This window comes from Lipotes vexillifer, unplaced genomic scaffold (assembly GCF_000442215.2).
Source record: "Lipotes vexillifer unplaced genomic scaffold, Lipotes_vexillifer_v1.1 scaffold749, whole genome shotgun sequence".
NCBI classification, from domain to species: Eukaryota; Metazoa; Chordata; class Mammalia; order Artiodactyla; family Lipotidae; genus Lipotes; species Lipotes vexillifer.
Genome location: NW_006782834.1, coordinates 2,312,148 through 2,332,449, shown reverse-complemented (window position 1 = coordinate 2,332,449; position 20,302 = coordinate 2,312,148). Strand labels below are relative to the sequence as shown.

Sequence of the window (20,302 nt, the reverse complement as noted above, 5' to 3'; positions counted from 1 at the left end):
AAAAAAAAAAAAAAAAAAAAAAAAAAAAAAAGATGACAAATAGAACATTATCAAAATTTGGGGGATTCAGGTAAAGCAGCGCTTACAAGGCAATTAACAGCATCAAATGCCTTTATCAGAAGTCTCAATAACCTAAACTGCTACCTTAAGAAACTAGAAGAAAGAAGAGAAAAACCCAAAGCAAACAATAAAGGAAATGGTTAAGAGCAAAAATTTATGAAACTGTAAACAGAAAATCAGAAGAAGAAAAAAATCAGCAAAACCAAGAACTTGTTCTTTGAAAAGATCAATAAAATTGACAAACCTCTAGCAAGACTGATAAAAATAAAGAGAAATAATAGCTTCTTTGGCTTTACTTTGAAGAACTTTGGTCACACCCCATTTATAGTACTATGGACAACTCATTTTAAAAGTGATGCCAATAAGTTCAATGTATCCAGCCTAAGATACTAAGGCCTGGATATCATGTCGCATTAAAAAACCATGCCGGAATTTTTAGCCAGAGAAAATAATACTAAAAAGGAAGAATGATTATGAAGTTCAGATATCTGTAGGGCTATCATAGGAACACAGTGACTACTTACAAAACATGCCAGAGAAAACAGGTGTAAATTATAGCAAGGCAGATTCTGGGTCAGTGTAACAAAGAGAACTTGTATCAATTAGAGCTGACAATGAAATGGGTTGCTTCATAAAACAGTAAGATTTACATTACTCAAACAGAGTCCAAATGAATATCTAATTAGGAATTCCATATAAGAGAACATGGAGGTGATGTCTAAGCACCTTTAGGCATTTGACTACAAAAGTCTACTTCATAAAATATTAAGTAGGTTTAAGCATTCAATAATTTAAATTTGCTTCATTAACCTACAAATTATAATACGCTATGACAACATAATCATAATTGTAGCCTTCATTTTCAAAAGCGTTTAATAAAATAATATGCATTCTCTGGCTGGAAGTGAAAATAAAAGTCTAATTAATCTGTTAAAGTCAACAATTCTGGGACTTCCCTGGTGGCGCAGTGGTTAAGAATCCGCCTGCTGATGCAGGGGACACAGGTTCGAGCTCTGGTCCGGGAAGATACCACATGCCGTAGAGCAACTAAGTCCGTGCGCCACAGCTACTGAGCCTGCGTTCTAGAGCCCACGAGCCACAACTACTGAAGCCTGTGCACCTAGAGCCTGTGCTCCGCAACAAGAGAAGCCACCGCAATGAGAAGACTGTGCACCACAAAGAAGAGTAGCCCCACTTGCCGCAACTAGAGAAAGCCCGCACACAGCAACGAAGACCCAATGCAGCCATAAATAAATAAATAAATAAATTTATATTATATTTAAAAAGCCAACAATTCTAAATTCATTGTTAAAATATATCAAATCAGATTTACATGATTTTGGAGGCTCCATAATAAAGAAGTTATATAAAAGTATAATTGTTAATTTGCAGTATATACTATATTATCTCCCCTGAGACAGAACAGTAACTAAAACACATGGTAAAAAGAAAGGTCTGTAACCCCTATACTACTCCTAGGGCCAGAGAATGAAGATAGATTCTTACATCTAATCTGGTCTGATGCTGCTTAGTCATCTGATCTTGAACCTTCAGTCTTCGAAGAAGTTCTTTGAAACCCACCATTGGTACAGGAATTAACCTGAAGAAATACAAGTGGTCAATTTTCAGACCTAAACCTATTATTACAAAATACACGGTAAGGTTTTCATAATAACACTCATGTAATTTCACTATATTTCTAGGGTTCGAAGGCAGATCTATGACTATGAAATCAACAATGTTACACCATAGAGATTTCACCTAACCTCCTTATTTTACGAATGAGGAAATACAGTTTGGTCAAAAACTGCATTATTGGGCTTCCCTGGTGGCGCAGTGGTTGAGAGTCCGCCTGCCGATGCAGGGGACACGGGTTCGTGCCCCGATCCAAGAAGATCCCACATGCCATGGAGCGGCTGGGCCCGTGAGCCATGGGCGCTGAGCCTGCGCGTCCGGAGCCTGTGCTCCGCAACGGGAGAGGCCACAACAGTGAGAGGCCCGCATACCGCAAAAAACAAAAAACAAAACAAAACACAACAAAAAAACTGCATTATTAAATGCAAATATATAATTAGGGCACTAGTACTCAGATTTTATGTTTTCACCACACTATGCTGCTTTACTGTAATCAGCATTCTTTAAAAAGCAATGAAAAGGAAAATAAACTCACCTCGAATCATAGTTAACAGCCTGCATTTGTTTGCTTCCCTGGTAGTAAATACTAGTTCTTATATGAAAGCAAGATGAAGATACACTTACTTTTCAGAATCAGGGTTATCCACCTTGGCTTGTTCCCAGATAATTGGATCAACACCTACCACAAAGAAGAAATATTTTTTCTAAAAGGAACTATTTTCCATTTTTATAGTATTTGTATGGGAAAAGCCCTGCTAAAGTAAGACACAAAACCTAGAAGCTGTAATGAAAAATGATTGTCAAATATGACCACAACAACAAAAAATTGTAGGATAAAGCTAAAAAAAAAAAAAGTGACTTGAAAGCAAATATCTATAACCTATAGGGTAATAGATTGACCTCCAGAATATAGAAAGAGCTCCTCTAAATCAGAAAGACAAAAAATTTAATAGAAAATGGGCAAACGACATGAATAGGTAATTCACAAAAATTATAAACATGGGACTAATAAACATACAAAAAGCTGGCCAACTTTAGTAGCAATCAGGGAAATGCAAATGAAAATAAGTATTAATTTTTTGCCATCAGAGTGGCAAAATTAAAGACTGATAATCTCCATTGTTGGCAAAAATAGAGCAGAATGAGAAAACATTAGAAAAATTAAAAATATGAGGAAAAGTAACACATTCCTGTTATGAATGTAAATGGTAGAACTTCCCCTGGAGAGCCATTTGGCAGTTCTAACAATATGTTAAGTACAGTCATCCCTCTGGCATCCACAGAGAATAGGGTTCAGGCCCACCCCATTCCTTGGGGATGCTCAAGTCCCTTGTAAAAAATAGTGTCGTTTTTGCATATAATCTACACCCATCCTACCATACACTTTAAATCATTTGTAGGTTACTTATAATATCTAATACAATGTAAATGCTTTGTAAATAGCTGCCAAGGCGCCGCAATTCAAATTTTGTTTTTTAGAACTTCCTAAAATCTTTTTTCTACTATTTTGGAGCTGTGGTTAGTTGAATGTGCAAATGCAGAACCTGCAGATGTGGAACTCCCAGATACAGAGGGCTGACTGTATATATAATCTTGACTCAAAAACTTCAGTAGAGACTGTCATACAGTGTGAAGTACGTCAGAAAGAGAAAAACAAATATCATATATTAACACATGTATGTGGAACCTAGAAAAATGGTACAGATGAACCAGTTTGCAGGGCAGAAGTCGAGACACAGATGTAGAGAACAAACGTATGGACACCAAAGGGGGAAAGCAGCGGGTGGTGGTGGGGGGATGGTGGTGTGATGAATTGGGAGATTGGGATTGACAGGTATACACTAATGTGTATAAAACTGATGACTAATAAGAATCTGTTGTATAAAAAAATAAATAAAATTCAAAATAAAAAAAAATTTCAGTACCAGAGATTATTCTAAAAAAAATACAAGCCTATGTGTTCTAAGACATATTTACAAGGATGTTAATTGTTGCACAGTTTATAATAGTGAAAGGTGGAAACAACCTAGAGGTTAAATTCAGTAAGGTACATCCACAGTATTCCACGCAGCTTTTAAAAAGAATAAGATTTATCTTTATGTACTGACATGGAAAATACTAAGAAATACTATAAGTAAAAAGGCAGGTTGCAGTAAATGTATAGTGCAGAATACTTTTTTCAAGGACTTAGTATACATATGCTTACATTAAAATTACCGATAAAGAATTAATAAAGTTCAATAAATTATTGATAATAGTTACTTCTATGGAAGAGAGGTAAAGATCTATCACACAGTCAATCTAGAAACTTTTATGGTGAGAACACATTCAGGTTTTACTTGAATACTTAGTTAAGAGATAAGCTAGACAAAAATAAAATACTAAGATTACATTGTCTTTGGGTAGATGGAGTATGGACTATTTTTCTTTAGTTCACCATTGCCCAAATTTCTAACAAACATATTACCTATATAATAGAAAAAACTAAATGAATGAATACAATAAAAACATTCAAAACTATGTCCCAAATAAGCAGACACAATAAGCTGACACTGGTGTTATTAATATTAATAACCAAGCAACACCTCCCAAAATAGAGGAAGCATGTATTTCTAAATTTTTCATTTCCTCAACTCCATGACTCTGGAAACATACCAGCAGGAGGATTCTGTAAAAGCTGTTTGATCTGTGCAGGAGAAAGTTCTGTTCTAGTCATAGAAAGGGTTACACCAAGTTGCTGCAACTGTGTTTTTATATTGGTTTGTTCAAAATGGGCATATAGTGTTGTAGCTGGAACTCTTCTTGAAGTACCATTTGGAGAACGCTCAACAACATAAATGACAACTTCTGTCCTGGGGGAAAGATAACCAAGTTATAAAATATGGAGCACGTAACTCACAGCCACAAATATCAATGCAGCATGTGATTTTAGAAGGGTGTTAGCTGAATTCAGAAGCACCCTTCTAAATCAAAGGGTGCTAAATAAAGTTAAAATGAGGTAGGCAAGTAAGATATTATCTATAAAAGGTATGCTTAGCTGCAAAGTCCTATGTAAATGTTTTTTTTTTCCCCCCAGAATTGAGAAGTGCTTTGGAGATTCTGTTGAAGTTTATGGGTTGCTTCACTGCAATTTAGTCCAAAAAGTAAAATCTGATTTCAGTTATTATATCTCACTGATAACAATAATTCTTCTAACCCCAAATATCCTAAAGCAAATGTCTTGCCACTAAGCATGATAATTATACATAGGACAAGGGAAGTTAATCATATTTATCCATGAATGAACATGTACAGTAATCAGTTAAAACATTCCAATGTCTTTGTGGCCCCTAATTTGCATACAGCCATAATTAAGTTTCCTCCTGTTTCTGAATGAGAAATCTAAGAAATTATTAGCATCTAATAAGAAACCCAAGATTAAGAAAAAAGCTTTTAAACAAATGCTTCTATAAATACTGAAGAATCACTAGCTGAGAAATATTCTGCTTTGAGATTTAATTTGTGCTTTAGCAACAAAAACACTTGATCACTCTCTTTGGACCAAGGCACACAGAAATATATAGTATATTTAATGTATACTTACTGATCATCTGGCAATGTTTTAATGCCCTCTACATTTACAGTAAGGGTCTGGTTTCCTCCCAAAACTTTATGCAATGATTCTACCAATTGCTGTTGCTGGCTTCGAATATCTGTTTCTTTTTTGTTGAAAACTAAAACCACTAGCCCATCTTCATCTTTATTATTGGGCATACAACTATAACCTACTGCCTGTGGAATGACAAAACAAAGAATATCAAAAACATGTACAGATCTCAAATCACGTGTTTAATATTAACAGCTTAACATCTGCTAAAACAGGGAAAATAGCTTAATGTCTGGTAATGAAGGGAATATGTAATGATTCTTTCCATAACTCTGTGCCCTAGGAAGTCACACAATTATAAAGAGAAACTTTCTAACCCAAGAATAACATAAACTTAGAGAAATTAAAATTTCCTCTTCCACAGAGTAACTAAATAGCTTTCTCCTCTGAAAAACTTTGATATCCATCATTGTCGGGTGTTTCTGAACACTGTGGAAACAACTCTGCATGCCATAAAAATGACTGCAAAAGTCATGGACCAAAATGTAATTTACTTTATTATATATCTGACTCATGGAATCTTAAGCGAAGTTTATATAAAGATACATAAAGAAATGTTTACCAAATAAATACTTTTAAAGTACCATAACAACACTGTCAACTTATAAATGCTATAAACAATGTCTACATTATTTTATGGTTTCATGTAATACAAAACTTTATGAAACAGGTTAGTATTTTACATATATTAAGTGACAAACTATACCTTTCTAAAGAATTACTCTTTTAGACATAAGCCTTTTTTCTCTTTTGTCATCACTTATAATGAAATTTTTTAAAAAGAATGTAAATTCATTCTGTATTAGTTCATTATGCATTTTACCATATGTATGTTAATATATCAATTAAAGAAAGAAAAAAATTGTTATATTCAACCTATGTCTACTATATACCTCTTAGTCACTACACAAGAGTATTAAAATTTCAACTATATACACTCAAAAGGTATACTTTCTTTTTGTAGAGTGATGAGATAAAGAGATATTCCCTAACAAGATAGGTTGGTCACTTTGTGTTGTTTAACCATGTTCAAGGGTCTGATCCTCAGCCTTGCAACTCCAAACACCAGCCTATGTACACATTGATTAAGTTTAAGAGACTGACATAGGCCAACAAAACTTAAAAGAGGCTGACGTATAAACTGGATTGAAATACGTTAATTTTTTACGAAAAATACATCACCAAGTTGACCTAAATCTCACTGGCTGATAAGTAGAATCTCTGAGAAGTTAAATTCAAATGAGAAAGTTGTTTGGTAGGCATGGAATCAGAGCAAAGAAAACATACTATGATGTTGTAGTACTTGGCTTTGGCAGTCAGCTATAATAGTGACAACAGTATACATACCAAGCAGAAGAGTTACTCTGATATGCTGTTTAGGGTATACTTTCCAGGACAATATTAGATGAAAACCACTAAATTCTACTTTTGGGTCTCCCCTTTATAGGTGCCAAGCAGACCATTTCCCCTCTGTTAACATTTTTTCCTGCTATAAATTACATTCTAGTCACACCTTCCTTCAGTCATATTCTAGTCATCTCAATCACACATATGTAAGAAATCACTTCAATTTTATAGTTTCTGTACTTTTAAAACGAAAGTGTTACTGTAACATGTTCAAGGAGTACTAAAAAACCAAGCAATTGTTTTCTTAGTATTATTTTAATCCAAATATCACATTTCCTCGTACACTCTTCAAGTGAAGATCAAAAGCAGTATTAATACCTTAAAACGGCAAAATGGGTTTTCTTGTGTGAATTCCACTGGTGGAATGTTACTGTTGAAATATCCTTTTCCTGTTCCCCAAAAGGCCTGTAGTTGATTCCATTTTGCCAAAATAGCATCTCTCTCATCTCCCAGTAGTGTTGGAGCAGAAAGAGCACTTGCAGTATTTATCAGTTGGTTGGACTGGGCAGGAGCTTGTGTAGGCTGGCTGAAGAGACCACCTAATGCTAAAAATGTACCCCAAAATTAGTTTTTCAAAAGAAGAATCAATCAATTCAGGTCCTAGATATGGTAAGCAGAATATCCCCCGCCCCAAGAGATCTACATCCTAATCCCCAGAACCTGTAAATATGTTACCTTGTACAGCAAAAGGGACTTTGCAGATGTGATTAAATTAACTAAACTGAGATTATCCTGGATTATCAGAGTGAGTTCAACATGATATACGGGCTCTTTAAAAGGGAAGAGGGAGGTCAGAGTCAAAGTGAGATTTGAAGATGCTATGCTGCTGGCTTTGAAGATGGAGGAAGGAGCTATAAGCTAAGAAATGGAGACTCTAGAAGCTGGACAAGGCAAGGGGATGGATTCTCCCCACAGCCTCCAGAAGTAACACAGTCCTATCAACACCTTGATTTTAGCTCAGTGAAATTTAGTTCTGGATTTCTGATCTCCAGAACTGTAAGGTAATATGTTTTAAGTCACTAAGTTTGTGATGCTTTGTTATGGCAATAATAGGAAAGTAATATGCTAGAACAATCCTTATAGTGTTAAACTTGCATTTCTGATATCATCTTAATACAATTAATTCCATTAAACACAATTTAGATCCATGATATTAATATTAGACCCACACTGAAAAAAGGGTAAAGTCTGTGAAGTTGCAGAATTGTTTTTTAAACAACCTTTACTTCTGTTATAGTTGTATAATATATACAAATTGGAGGATACAAAATAAGCAAAAAGAATCATTATATCAATGTTATGTCAATATCAGCTTAATAAACGATTTCCTTCTCTTAGTGCAAAGAAATATATAGTAAAAAAAACAACAAATGGGCAAATCCTAAGCTAAAGCTTTAGCTGGCTGTGTAACTTTGGACAAGTTACTTATTCTGTGTTAAAATTTCTCCAGTAAAAGAAGGGCTGAGTTGTTAGATCAGATCAGTATTTCCAAAGTGCTAGATAAGTAAATAACCTTGGTACATGAAATTATCTTGTCAAGCAACAGTTGAGTCACCAGATGGACTAAATCATATGACAAAAACTTCTCTTTTAATTATCTGATTTTACATATATATATATATATATATATATATATATATATATATATATTTTTGCGGTATGTGGGCCTCTCACTGTTGTGGCCTCTCCCATTGCGGAGCACAGGCTCCGGACGCGCAGGCTCAGCGACTATGGCTCACGGGCCCAGCCGCTCCGCGGCATGTGGGATCTTCCCGGATCGGGGCACGAATCCGTGTCCCCTGCATCAGCAGGTGGACTCTCAACCACTGCGCCACCAGGGAAGCCCTGATTATATATATTTTTAAAGTCTCAGTTTGGTGCTAGTATGCCTTTAATGCCTCGTGTCATCACTTACCTCACTTTTTAACAAAGGGGAGAACAAATCTAAGACTAGGAGCTTAAAGTAAAGGTATCTAGCCAGAATTTATTAACACTATTATATTTTCTGTGGACTTAAGTTCAATTATTGTTTCTTTATAAAGAAACAATAGCTATAGCAAGTGATACTGGTTTTCCATTTATAGCAATAGTTTGGATTTTCCTTTCAAAATAAACATTTAATGTTTAAAAGTAAACTGATTTAAAGAAAATTCTCTAATAATACAAATGGTATGTAGATAAAAGAAAAATCATGAATACCAAAATGACCTGAGTTTTAGGACCACTATATTAGATGATCTTTAAGTTTTCTTTCAGCTTTAAAGATTGCAAGTACCACAAGGCCAATGGGGCTTCTACAGGGCTAGAGAGGGGCTGCGGCTACCCTCAACGTATTATTAATTCCCAAATGGGCATTTATGAAAATGGCAGAGAAGTGGATTAGAAGCCAGAAGACTTGAATCCTGATTTGCTATATGCTCACTTTGTAGCTTCCGACAAGAAATTCCTAGGTTTTATCTTCCTCAACTTTTAAATAAGATTAACAAACTATCATCTATACTAATTTACACTTCACACTAGATTCCAACCACACTAGTCTACTCAGAGCTCACTAGCTGGAAGGCATTTGAGAAACTCAAATAACAAAATCCTACAGACGCTTTTAAAGCCTTAGCATATTAGATTTCTCACACCTTTCTACCTTCTCAGGCCCTCATGCTGTTGATTATTCATTCCTTCAATCCTCAGAGAAAATCTTCAACTTTCACTGAATACACATCCTTCTTGAAGAACTCTTCTCCCTTAGATTTCCTGACAATACAGTCTCTCCTGGTTTTATATATCATACACATATACATACATGCATATTTTCATTCATTCATTCACCATGCATTCATTCAACAAATATTTACCGAGTACCCCTTAAGTGTCAGACATAGAGGCAAACACTAAGGATATGGTGGTAAACAAGACTGGTTCTTTAAACAAACTGAGCATATCAAACAAATATTAACAGTTGTGATAAGTGCCTCGAAGTAGAGGCTCTGAGAGTCCTAAATGAGGGAGCTAATCAAGCTTGGGGCAGGGGGGTTAAGAGAAGGCTGTCCCATAAGAACTTCAGCTAAGGTCTAAAGGAAGTAGTCAGCCAGGCCATGGGGTAGCGTCAAAGAAGAACAGCATGTGCAAAATCTCTGTGTCAAAGAGGAGGGGAAGATGAGCTGGCAAAAGGAATACGGAGTACTAAACAATAGGGTAAGAGAAAAAAAAGACCAGACTATGATTGAAGTTGAGGGCTCACATTGGCCAAAAATGTGACAATTTGAGCATCAAAAAGAATAATGAATACATCCAACTCAAACACACTCAATTTACTAAATCTCACGCATTCAAAATGATACTTTTTAAAAGTAAAAATCAAAAATTCAGAAAAATCTCAACACCTTGGACACCACTGGAAATAATCAGGCTACCAACAACTTCTTACAAAAACTGTCAGTTAAAAAGAAAGAATTTATCCTGCCTTTCCTATATAGATTCCATTTCAGGGTGACCAAGCAGTCTAAGGGGGATGAAGAAAAACTCCTTTTACAGAAGACTTTCAGTGTGGAAGAGAGGGCAGAACTAGAAAGTCACTAACTCCTAATTTTGCAACTCCTAATAAAATAACTGATTGAGGCAATGACCATCAATGAATGAAACCCTTAGGTTAAAGACTGATGGGGAACTTTACAAGACAGACTGGCTCTCACCACCTGAACCCACTGATCAATCTTTGCATCTCTAAAAGAGATGGTCTCATAATATGATACAATAGGAAGCACACAGCACCACCCGCAAAGTATTCATGCCAAAAAGTCAAACTTAAATCTAATAAAGTACCTAAAGCTAACTTCATTTACCAGAAATATGGGGCATAAAGTCAAATGATTCTACAAGGAAACAAATCTAGACTGGGGGATATTTCACAGGACAACTGGTCCAGTTTCTGTAACAATTCATGAGTGGGGTAAAAAAAACCCAAGCAGGGAATGCTCTATACTAAAAAGAAGCTTAAGAGACCTTGTTTAGATCATGATTCAAATAAACCAACTGAAGAAAACTTTACTGAGACATATGGGGAAATCTGATTAAGGATGATACCAAGGAATCAGTAAATGTTGAGTTGGAATGACTCCATGTTTTTAAAGACAGAAGCACAGTAAAGCAGTAAAGTAAGGGTGAAATTACATATTTGGGATTGGCTTTAAAGTACTGATACTTCAGCAATTCAAAAAAAAAAGGAGGGGGGAAGGAGGATATAGATAAAACAAATGTGGCAAGTTCTGACTTTTGTTGAATCTATTTGGTACAACATGGGGTCGTTTTACTATTTTTGTATTAGAATTTTTCACAATTAAAGAACAGTAGATGTTCACTGGATTTGAGATGATTAATGACCATAACTATTTGACTGGGTAAAGAAAGAAGAAAACAGATTAGTGTGGGCTAAGAGGTAACAGAAGACAGCAGCAGGGGATCCCATTCTTCTATATCTATTTCAAGTAGTTTATGAAGGCGAGAAGAGAGTGATAACTGAAGTGAGATGTGAAATTAAAGTAGTTTTATTTTTTTGTTTCTGGTTTTAGAAAAAAGAAACTTCAGATGTTTAAATGTGAATGAGAATAATCCTCGGACAGAGAAGCTGAAGACTGTTTTTGGCGGGGGGTGAGAGGTAGAATGGGGTAGGGGTCTCCTGGGAAAAATAATCAACAGCACAAGGAGCCCCAGAAGGTGGGAGGATATGAGATTCAGAGCACAGGCGAAAAGGGAAAAGGATGGGTTACAGCGGTAGGTAGATAAATAAGATTCGGTAGTGGGCAACTGAAGGAATTACAATGAGGGATTCTATTTTCTCTTTGAAGCAGAGGTCAAGGCCATCTACTAAAAGTGAGAACAGAGAACTTTGAGATTTGAAGAGAATAAAGGTTTAAAATAACTTACAGAAAGTGGGAGAAAAATTTGAAAATAAAAACTTAACAGGATTACCAGGCAATGATGAGGTCCCAACTTGGGTTGGTGATTAAGAATTTAGAGATTCAATCTTCTGTACTGTATGATTTTCTCAAGCAGTATCTGGACAGACAGTTGGGCTTACACAGGCTTGGGGTTGTTTTTTCCGGCAGACATGATACAAGGATAAGGAAGTTTAGCATACTGGCAAGAGTGACTGAAATGGAAGGACACGGGCTCTAAGCTAATTAGAAAGGACAGTGAGACAGGAAGGAGCTGATGGAAGAGCAGAAAGTGTCAGTGCTCTAAGATCCTAATGAGGTCTAAGAACAGCTATGTTGGAAGTGGTTGAAAAGTCAGGCTAAAAGAGCAATAGGTTGTAGGATGTTTGATTATGCGTTATTATTGATGACTGGAATTAGATTATTGATTGATTATGGAATTAGAACAGTTTCAGATGTTGCCGAAGTCCAAGGTAAGAATTGTGGGTAAAGTGAAACGGAGAAGGTCTTTGGAATAAAAGGTAGATGGTATGGCCGTCTGAGTACATAGCCATGTGAATGCTAAAATAACCCAGATTGATAGTACAAGTTAGAAAGAAAAGCAGGACTCAGAGCCAGCTGCCAAAGTGTTCAATGAACAAAAGGTACTGTCCAGGAAATCAGCAGATAACAGAGATTAGACATATCAGAGATGGTGTAACCAGACAGCAAGCACCTCATACAAGCAGGAGTTTTTAAAAATGAGGCAAAAGCTCCACAATCTTTGCAGATTAAACTCAAACTCCTTTCAACAGCAGGTCCCAAATTCATCACGCCGTGCCATGCATTCGTGCCTCTGTCACTGTTATTCCCTCTGCCTGGAATACCCTTTTCTGACTTTATCCAACTGGCTAATTCCCTTAAGATTCAATTCTTCCTCTACATTCCAAAGCACCTTGTATGGGTCTATTTTAGTGCTTTCACCCATACATATTTTTTATAATTGAATGTTTATTATTCTATCTAATTGGATGTTTGTTATTCTATCTCATTGTAGACTATGAGCAACCTTATATACCCAGCGCCTGACATAAAACATACACTCAGCAGAATGAGCCCTTTTCATTCTGAAAATGAACAGCAGCAGATTCAAATTCCCATTTTTCCTAACAAGAGTAAGCACAACTATAATAACTTATAGTTGAAGAGACTTTATGTCAAGAAACAAAGAAAAAACTTCACTTTTCCTTTCTTGACTACTTGGATTTCCATCAAACTCTGTATTGTTGCAGAAGGACAGTAAGAAAGATATAATTGTAACACCAGAAAGAGTAATTCTATTATCTTCATCCTATTGGTTAGATAATTCTTGAAATTCATGCTTAATATGTTAGTAATCTTCAATGACTGAGTAGGGTAAATTTCAGCCAATCAATCAACTTACCTAAGAAAAATGAAACAAAAGTGATTTTAAGAGGTAGCAAACTATGGAAAAGCAAAAGGAGCATTACAAAGGAAGTCGAGGAACTTGAATTTATGTTCCTATACTACATCTTGGAAAATATATGGAAAAGTCACAATTTTCTCAGTTACCTCTCTTCACCTATAAAATGGAGGTAACAAGAGTTCTACTTCATAGAGTTCTTGTGATAATTAAATAAACTAATCCATACAAGATAACCCTGGAACGTACTGCCACACCAGCTAGTAAGGAAGCTATCAGAGTAATTCTACACTTGTCTGAAAGGACCTGGGAATCAACCTGAAGAAGCTTACACTGGCCAAAGATGGAACAATTTAAACATCAATATGGAAAACTGCAATGGACTGAAAAATATTAAATAATTTAAATACTTGAGTTCCTGACATAAAAAAAAAAAAAAATTGGTTACCTTTGGAAAATGATAGGGAACCAACTCTTTATTTTGAAAGCTAAGAATAAAGGGCAAGAATCAACCAAATAGTGGATGAGGTAAAGTTTCTCTTTATAGAAGTATTTCAACAAATAAATGACAACGGAATCAGACGGTTGGAATAATACCATTTTACAACCCCTAAGGAACTCATGGATCTAGGTAATGATCACCAATGGCTGCTGCTAACATCACAAAAAATACAGAGAATCAGACATTATATGCCTCTTGATAAAAATACCACACTACCTATAAAGTAGTCTTGCAAACAAACAAAAAACTGAACTATCAACATAAATAAGCCCCCAGATTCAACCCAATTTACAAGAAATACAGAGGACAAAGGGATATGCTAACTATACAACAGGAATGCAATCAGTAAAGTTCTGACTGACAACCTCTACAGGACAAATGATCTGATTTCTTCAACAAATTGAAAAATAAATAAAAAAGAAAGAGCTAAAAGGGGAACTTACAAAGATTTAAGACAAATGAAACTAAACAATATAAGACAAAACCATAAAGAAAAGTAAGGAAGTGATCAACACAAAAGGCAAAACTATATTTCCTCTGATGGGGAAGTGACTAGGAGGGAAACGTAGAGGGCTTCTGAAGTGGCTGGCCAGGGTCTACCTCCTGACATGGGCAGTGGTTACAATGGCGTTCATCTTATATACAATTCACGAAGCTGTACTTCTGTGCCACTTTCTATATCTGTGTTATTTTTATCAACAACAACAAAAATTTTAAAGGAATGATACTAAACACGGAGGCCTTATAATCAGAATCTTGCCAATCTGTCTCTTTGCCAGGTGCTATCATCATATATAAACACAAGAAGTAGCTTTTGGAATACTTTATAATTCCTCCAAAAAACAAAAAAGATATCCACTAAAGTGTTTTGAACAGTGCACTCAACAATGTTGCCTACACTGTTATGGCTTTATATCTGAAAATGAAAACCTCTTATACTTACTAGTTTGTTGCTGCTGCTGCTGCTGCTGTGTATGAAATCCTCCAAATCCAAGTCCAGTTCCCAAACCAGTACCTAAACCAGTACTGGTTCCAGCTGTTGTGCCAAAGCCAGTGCCAAATCCAAAACCTTTGTTCTGAGCACCACCGAAGAGTCCTTTGAATGAAAAATTTAAATTGTTTAAGGTAAAAAAAAAAGCTGACTTGTAGCTCATTTGCTTCTACAAATGATATAAGATGTCCTCTTGGGCTTCCCTTGTGGCGCAGTGGTTAAGAATCCGCCTGCCAATGCAGGGGACACGGGTTCGAGCCCTAGTCCAGGAAGATCCCACATGCCGCAGAGCAGCTAAGCCCATGCGCCACAACTACTGAGCCTGCGTTCTAGAGCCAGCGAGCCCCAACTATTGAGCCCGTGCTCTAGAGCCTGTGCCCTGCAACAAGAAGCCACCGCAATGAGAAGCCCGCACACGGCAACGAAGAGTAACCCCAGCTCGCCACAACCAAAGAAAGCCTGCACGCAGCAACGAGGACCCAACACAGCCAAAAAAAATAAAAATTTAAATTTAAAAGAAAAGATGTCCTCTTACCAGTAGTGCCCGTGTTAGATGGAGCAGAAAAGCTGAATGCAGAACCTGCTGTTGTAGATGGTGTCCCAAATCCACTAAACCCACCTAATTAAAAAAGGATAAATAAAATAGCAAGGAAGAATCTTTTGTATACATATGAGGTAATTTCCTTTTCAAATTACATGATAAGCAATTGCTCCACATAAAGACAAAATATATTGGTCTAACTTTTCCTTTCTCTACTTTAACGTCAATTTTTAAAAAACTATACTACTAATCAAGAAGTCAATAGGTTGCAAGAAATGAGCTACTAAGTATTTAAAGTAGAAATACCACAATGCAATATATACCTTTCAACTAAAGAGGTGATTAAGCTACAGCTGAGTAAACATGTTCATAAGCCTATTGCCATAGTGTTAACGCTAAAATGACTGTGTACTTTTACAGCAGGGGTTGCAAATTCAAATGCCTACAAGATACAGGCTGATAACATTCATGAATGAAATAGACTAGGTGTTTATTGACTGCCAAAAGGGATCAGTGTGAACAGTTTTTTTTTAAATGGCAGCAGTTCCTAAATTCCAGCAAAATACTGCTGCAGGAGAATTTAGTAGTGTGTGGGCTTTAGAATTTTAGTAGCAGTAGTTTAGTAGTGTTATATATTCCAATTTTTCCCAAGAAATAGAAAATCTAGATTTTCTGTGTGAAATTGACAAAATTTTAAACCTGAAGTCAATTTATTTTTTTGCAACTAATTCAAATATTTTTAAAACAGTGTGACAAACAGATCATACTGGCAGACTGTGCTGCCAGTTTGCAACCCTGGCTTCAGTGAATTAATTTATACTCTACTTTAGCTTATATTTCTACTTAGTCTCCATCAAGACTGAGCAACTTTTCAAATGAAACATACCAATATACTGACTCTTATATTGGTATGTAAACAAGAATGTGTTTCCTGAAGAGATAAGGGGGAAAAAATCACAAGGCAGCAGTGGCCGGCAAGGAGAGCAGAGCTATCACAGGGCTCTGCGCCACAACAGTGAAAGACACACAAATTTCACTTTTAGATAAATCTAGAGACGAAATTAATCTTAACCATATCGAAGCTGACATATGAATGGAATGGAATTCCGGCCAATACACAATGGCTTTTTTCCCCTTACTGTCAGTCTTTACCTGATCACCAATGTGGTGTCAAAAAAAGACTTTTAAGACAAATGTTTGAACCATTAGTGCTGAGTTATGCTGCAGACTCTCTGGGATTCTAACTTTTAGTCTCATGTATTTCTGGCATAAGAGACAGATTCATCAATATTGTAACATAAAAGATATAAGAAGGAAAAAAAACCCAACCCACTGATAGTCATCATATGACTGACTTGGAAAATTACTCAAGAATAGACTACATGTTGCATGCAGGCACAACCAAATACTCTATTTACTTGTAGGTTCTACTGCAGTACTGAAAACTGTAAACATTTTGATAAAAATCACCTAAAGTACTGAACATTGTTCCTAATCTTTTTCATTACTTCTAATTTTCACAGAAAAACTAAGATATATTCTGAATTGGCTATACAATAAAAACACTGGTATCTTAACATGCTCCATAATGTGAAAATGTTTATTAGTAAAAATGGATCTGCAAGGATATAAAATAAAAAAGTAAACAAGAATTTCAATCAGCCTTTTGCTGAAGCTGATCAACATACATAAACATACATAAAAGTAGTTATAACAGTTATATTATCACAACTCAAAACTTCACAGTGATAACTCCAAATGAACATGAAATCAAGCAAATACCAACAGGTTTATTTATTACTGTTGAATTATGAGCTGGGTGGGTTTGGTCGGAAACACAAACTTCAAAATAATGTTTCTGTTTTACCCAGTGCCAATTTTAAGCAAACAAGGAAAAGTAAACATACCAAACAACAGTGATATGTGATCACTTTAAATATACCTTAGTGATAACGGATTGTTTAATCTTTGGAACTTCAAGTATTCTTCAAAACATTTTCGAATCAGATTGCCAAGGTCATATTCACACTGCAGTAACAAGTAACTGCACAAAATGCCAGACTTTCCAAATATGTCGTAGGGAATAAATCATGCTTACCAAATGCATATAATTGGCATGGGCATAAGTGGCATATGTAAGAGAATATGAATAATAAATTCATATACGAGCAGCTGAGGAACAAGGTTTTTCTATAGGGTCACTGTATGCAAGGTACACATAGACCTATTTTAAATTTATATATATATATATATATATATATATATATATATATATATATACACACACACACACACGTTATAGTTTGTGTTTTGCAGAATTTCCAACGAGCTTCAAACAATCCATATAGATACCAGAATATTCATAATTACCTTTTTGAGTACAAAGACATCTAGCCTATCTTTTAGAAGCCAATGCTATCTGACAATAAATTAAATTGCTCTCTGATCATTTCTCAAAAAATCCAGTAAAGAAGATTCTTTCTATAATTGCGTTACCTTATAGAAATGTATCCTAATCTGCTCAGTTGGCCAAAGAAACACATTATTATTATTGTACAGGTTAAAAAACAAGACAGGTTGCTGCTGTTCGTATAAGACTTGTTTCTCTCAGGAAACACAAGGACAATCAAATGAAATTCCAATGAAAGATGCAGGAAAAATGGAAAAAAATGACTGCAGGAGTCCAAGAATTCCAGGAAAATGGGCCTGACTGTTGAGCTTATACTTCGAAAGAGATACCTAATAATTTGGAAGATATATTCTACTCAAAATAAAAATCCATTCCAAATACTTATCACTTGGAAGGTATATTCTGTTCAATTAAATGTAAATTTAACAAAGGAACTTTATAACTTGCAAGACTTCCCCAAACCAAATCTTTTAAGAGTGTCAAAAGTTGGTACAAATGTTTTTGACTTGACATTAGGAAATGAATTTCCTTTCGTTGTTAGACAAGTCGCTGTTCTTTCCCACACTCTGGAACCACAAAATATTCTTGGACTCCAGCTCCCAACATTCGTTACACAGACGACCCGCATATCTACCTGCACTTGCCAGACTGTTACCAAAATTGAACGGAGTCGCCGAGGTAGTAGAAACACCGAAATTCCCAATATTAAAGTTCACTGCAGGATTAGCAGTTAATCCGAAACCCCCAAAATTAAACCCACTGGCGGTGGAGTTGGCAGTCTCAAGCCCACCAAATCCTGATAGGCGTGTAGGCAAAGAAACAAACAGAATTTTAAAAGGGGGAGGGGGGGGAAGAAGAAAGAAGAAAAAGAAAAGAAAGCAAGGTAAGGATTAGAAGAGTTTGCAGGAGGTTTCAAAGAAGTGAACAAAGACAAACCCTGACTTTGCTCCAAACGAGTTAAGAAAGCCGAGGAGGCGGGGACGGGAAGGAGGACAGGAGCGTGAAGTCCCGCAGCAAGAACCGAAGGGGCCAGGGCCGAGGGAGCCGCAGAGCAGCGTCCAAGGCTCCCCAGCCCTGTCCTCGCCGAGCCCAGCAGCGGGAACCAAGCGAGCGTTCGCGCCCGTCCCGGACGCTGAGGTGGGGAGCGGTGAGTAGAGTTGGGGAGGGAAGGATGGGTCTCCGGCAAAGGGTGAGAGAAGCCGCCTCCGGTCTCTCCGAGTCCGACTCCCAGGCGGCGGGAAACGAGCCCTAGGAGGAGAGGGCCCTGCGGCGACCCACCAGCAGCGCGCGAGCTCCGGGCTGGGCCTCCATTCTCCCCGCGGCCTCCTCGGGAGCCGCCTCCGCCCGCTCGGCTGCCGCCCGCCCTTTACCGAAACCCCTAAAGTCTCCACGCGGGCAGGAGACCCCAGGATCCCCAAGCCGAAGAGTCTCGGACCGAAGGACTGGACCAAAGGCCTTCCCTCCTCCCCGGGAGAAGGTCTGGGGGACTCACTCACCCGCGGGGGCCGCGGGGGCTGCAGCTGTACCAGAGGTACCCGAGGGAGCCCCAAAGTTGAAGGCCATGTCGCGGGAGCAGGGGACCAGGGTGCTGCTCCCGCGGTACTCGGTGCACTCCGCTCTTCGATCCGCTGGGAAACCACACCCGGATCTCGGAGTTCCGCCTCTTTTCTGGCCTAGCCTAAGAAGCCGGAACGCCTGAAAGGCGTAGCGGGTGGAGCGTGGAGAGGGAACGCCCCCGGCCGGGCTTGCTTCCGGGGGCCAGTGGATTCACGTGGTGTGGAGCGTCGCAACCAATGTGAGATTCTGGGAAGCTCGCCGTGGCGTGCCGCCTGAGAGCCCTTAAAAGCTCTCTTTAGGGAGGCCCCTTGGAAAAGATGTGCAGCAGGCTGAATACCAGTGTCCAATGAAGACAGGGTAGGAAAGAAAGCTAAATTCTTATTCTCCATAGTGGAGAGACAGTGGATAACACTAAAACCGAAAATTCACAAAGCAGCATGTCACTTAAAGTCATGGGGTAATGGTGGGGAAAAGAAGAAGAAAGGAAGAAAGAAAGAAGAAAAAGGCTAAAAGAAGTGCCTCTGAGAATGATGTCCATTTAGGTTTTTTGTTTTGTAGAATTCTTGTTAGAAACTTTGTAGAATTATTTGCTTCTTAAATCTATGTGCTTCTGTAAGTTTAATAAAAATAAAAACAAAGTCATTGTGTCTATCGAAATTAAAATTGTCTTTGGACCTAGCAATGCTACTTCTAGGAATTTATCTTGTAAATGATTTGGCAAAATTAATGGAATACAAGGTTATAGGTTACAGCATTATTTATAATAACAAATGACTGGAAACAGTGTTTTGCTTAAATAGTTGCATTCATACAAAGGAATACTATTCAGCCAAGTAAAGCTCTTTATGTACTGAAAAGAAAGATCTCAAAGGTAAATTATATAAACACAATTTAGAACACTATATGTGTTCTAAATGCTACAATTTGGGTGGGAAAAAAAAAGAGGACTAGAATATGTAATTACATATATTTGTATGAAATATTTCTGGAAAGATAGATTTTTAAAATGAATAACATCGGTTGCCTCTGAGAAGATGAATTGGGTGGCAAGAAGATAGGTGGAGGGAGGACTTTGCAGTATAAAGCCCGTTTAGTTTTTGAAAATGTAAATGGGTTACCTACTCATACAATTAAATAATGCTAATAGTGGTCATTGCAGAAGTCCTAGTGAGAACGCTGATATACGGATGAGGACAGCA

The 20,302-nt window shown here is 37.1% G+C and overlaps 1 protein-coding gene across 2 annotated transcripts in view; it reads right to left on the bottom strand.

Annotated features, from left to right (window-relative positions):
• Window positions 1-19,235, bottom strand: part of NUP54 (nucleoporin 54) — a 34,654-nt gene extending 15,419 nt beyond the window's left edge. Inside the window, exons 1-8 of one of the 2 annotated variants that reach the window (XM_007455423.1) lie at window positions 19,043-19,235; window positions 15,131-15,214; window positions 14,548-14,700; window positions 7,067-7,293; window positions 5,279-5,466; window positions 4,351-4,547; window positions 2,320-2,374; window positions 1,567-1,660 (exon numbers count right to left, since the gene is read on the bottom strand). In XM_007455423.1, the coding sequence (XP_007455485.1) occupies window positions 1,567-1,660; window positions 2,320-2,374; window positions 4,351-4,547; window positions 5,279-5,466; window positions 7,067-7,293; window positions 14,548-14,700; window positions 15,131-15,214; window positions 19,043-19,109 (1,065 nt within the window). In that variant the 5' untranslated portion in view covers window positions 19,110-19,235. The remainder of the gene's footprint in view (window positions 1-1,566; window positions 1,661-2,319; window positions 2,375-4,350; window positions 4,548-5,278; window positions 5,467-7,066; window positions 7,294-14,547; window positions 14,701-15,130; window positions 15,215-19,042) is intronic. The other variant, XM_007455424.1, reaches the window with a different exon arrangement.
• Between the last annotated feature and the right edge of the window lie 1,067 nt (window positions 19,236-20,302).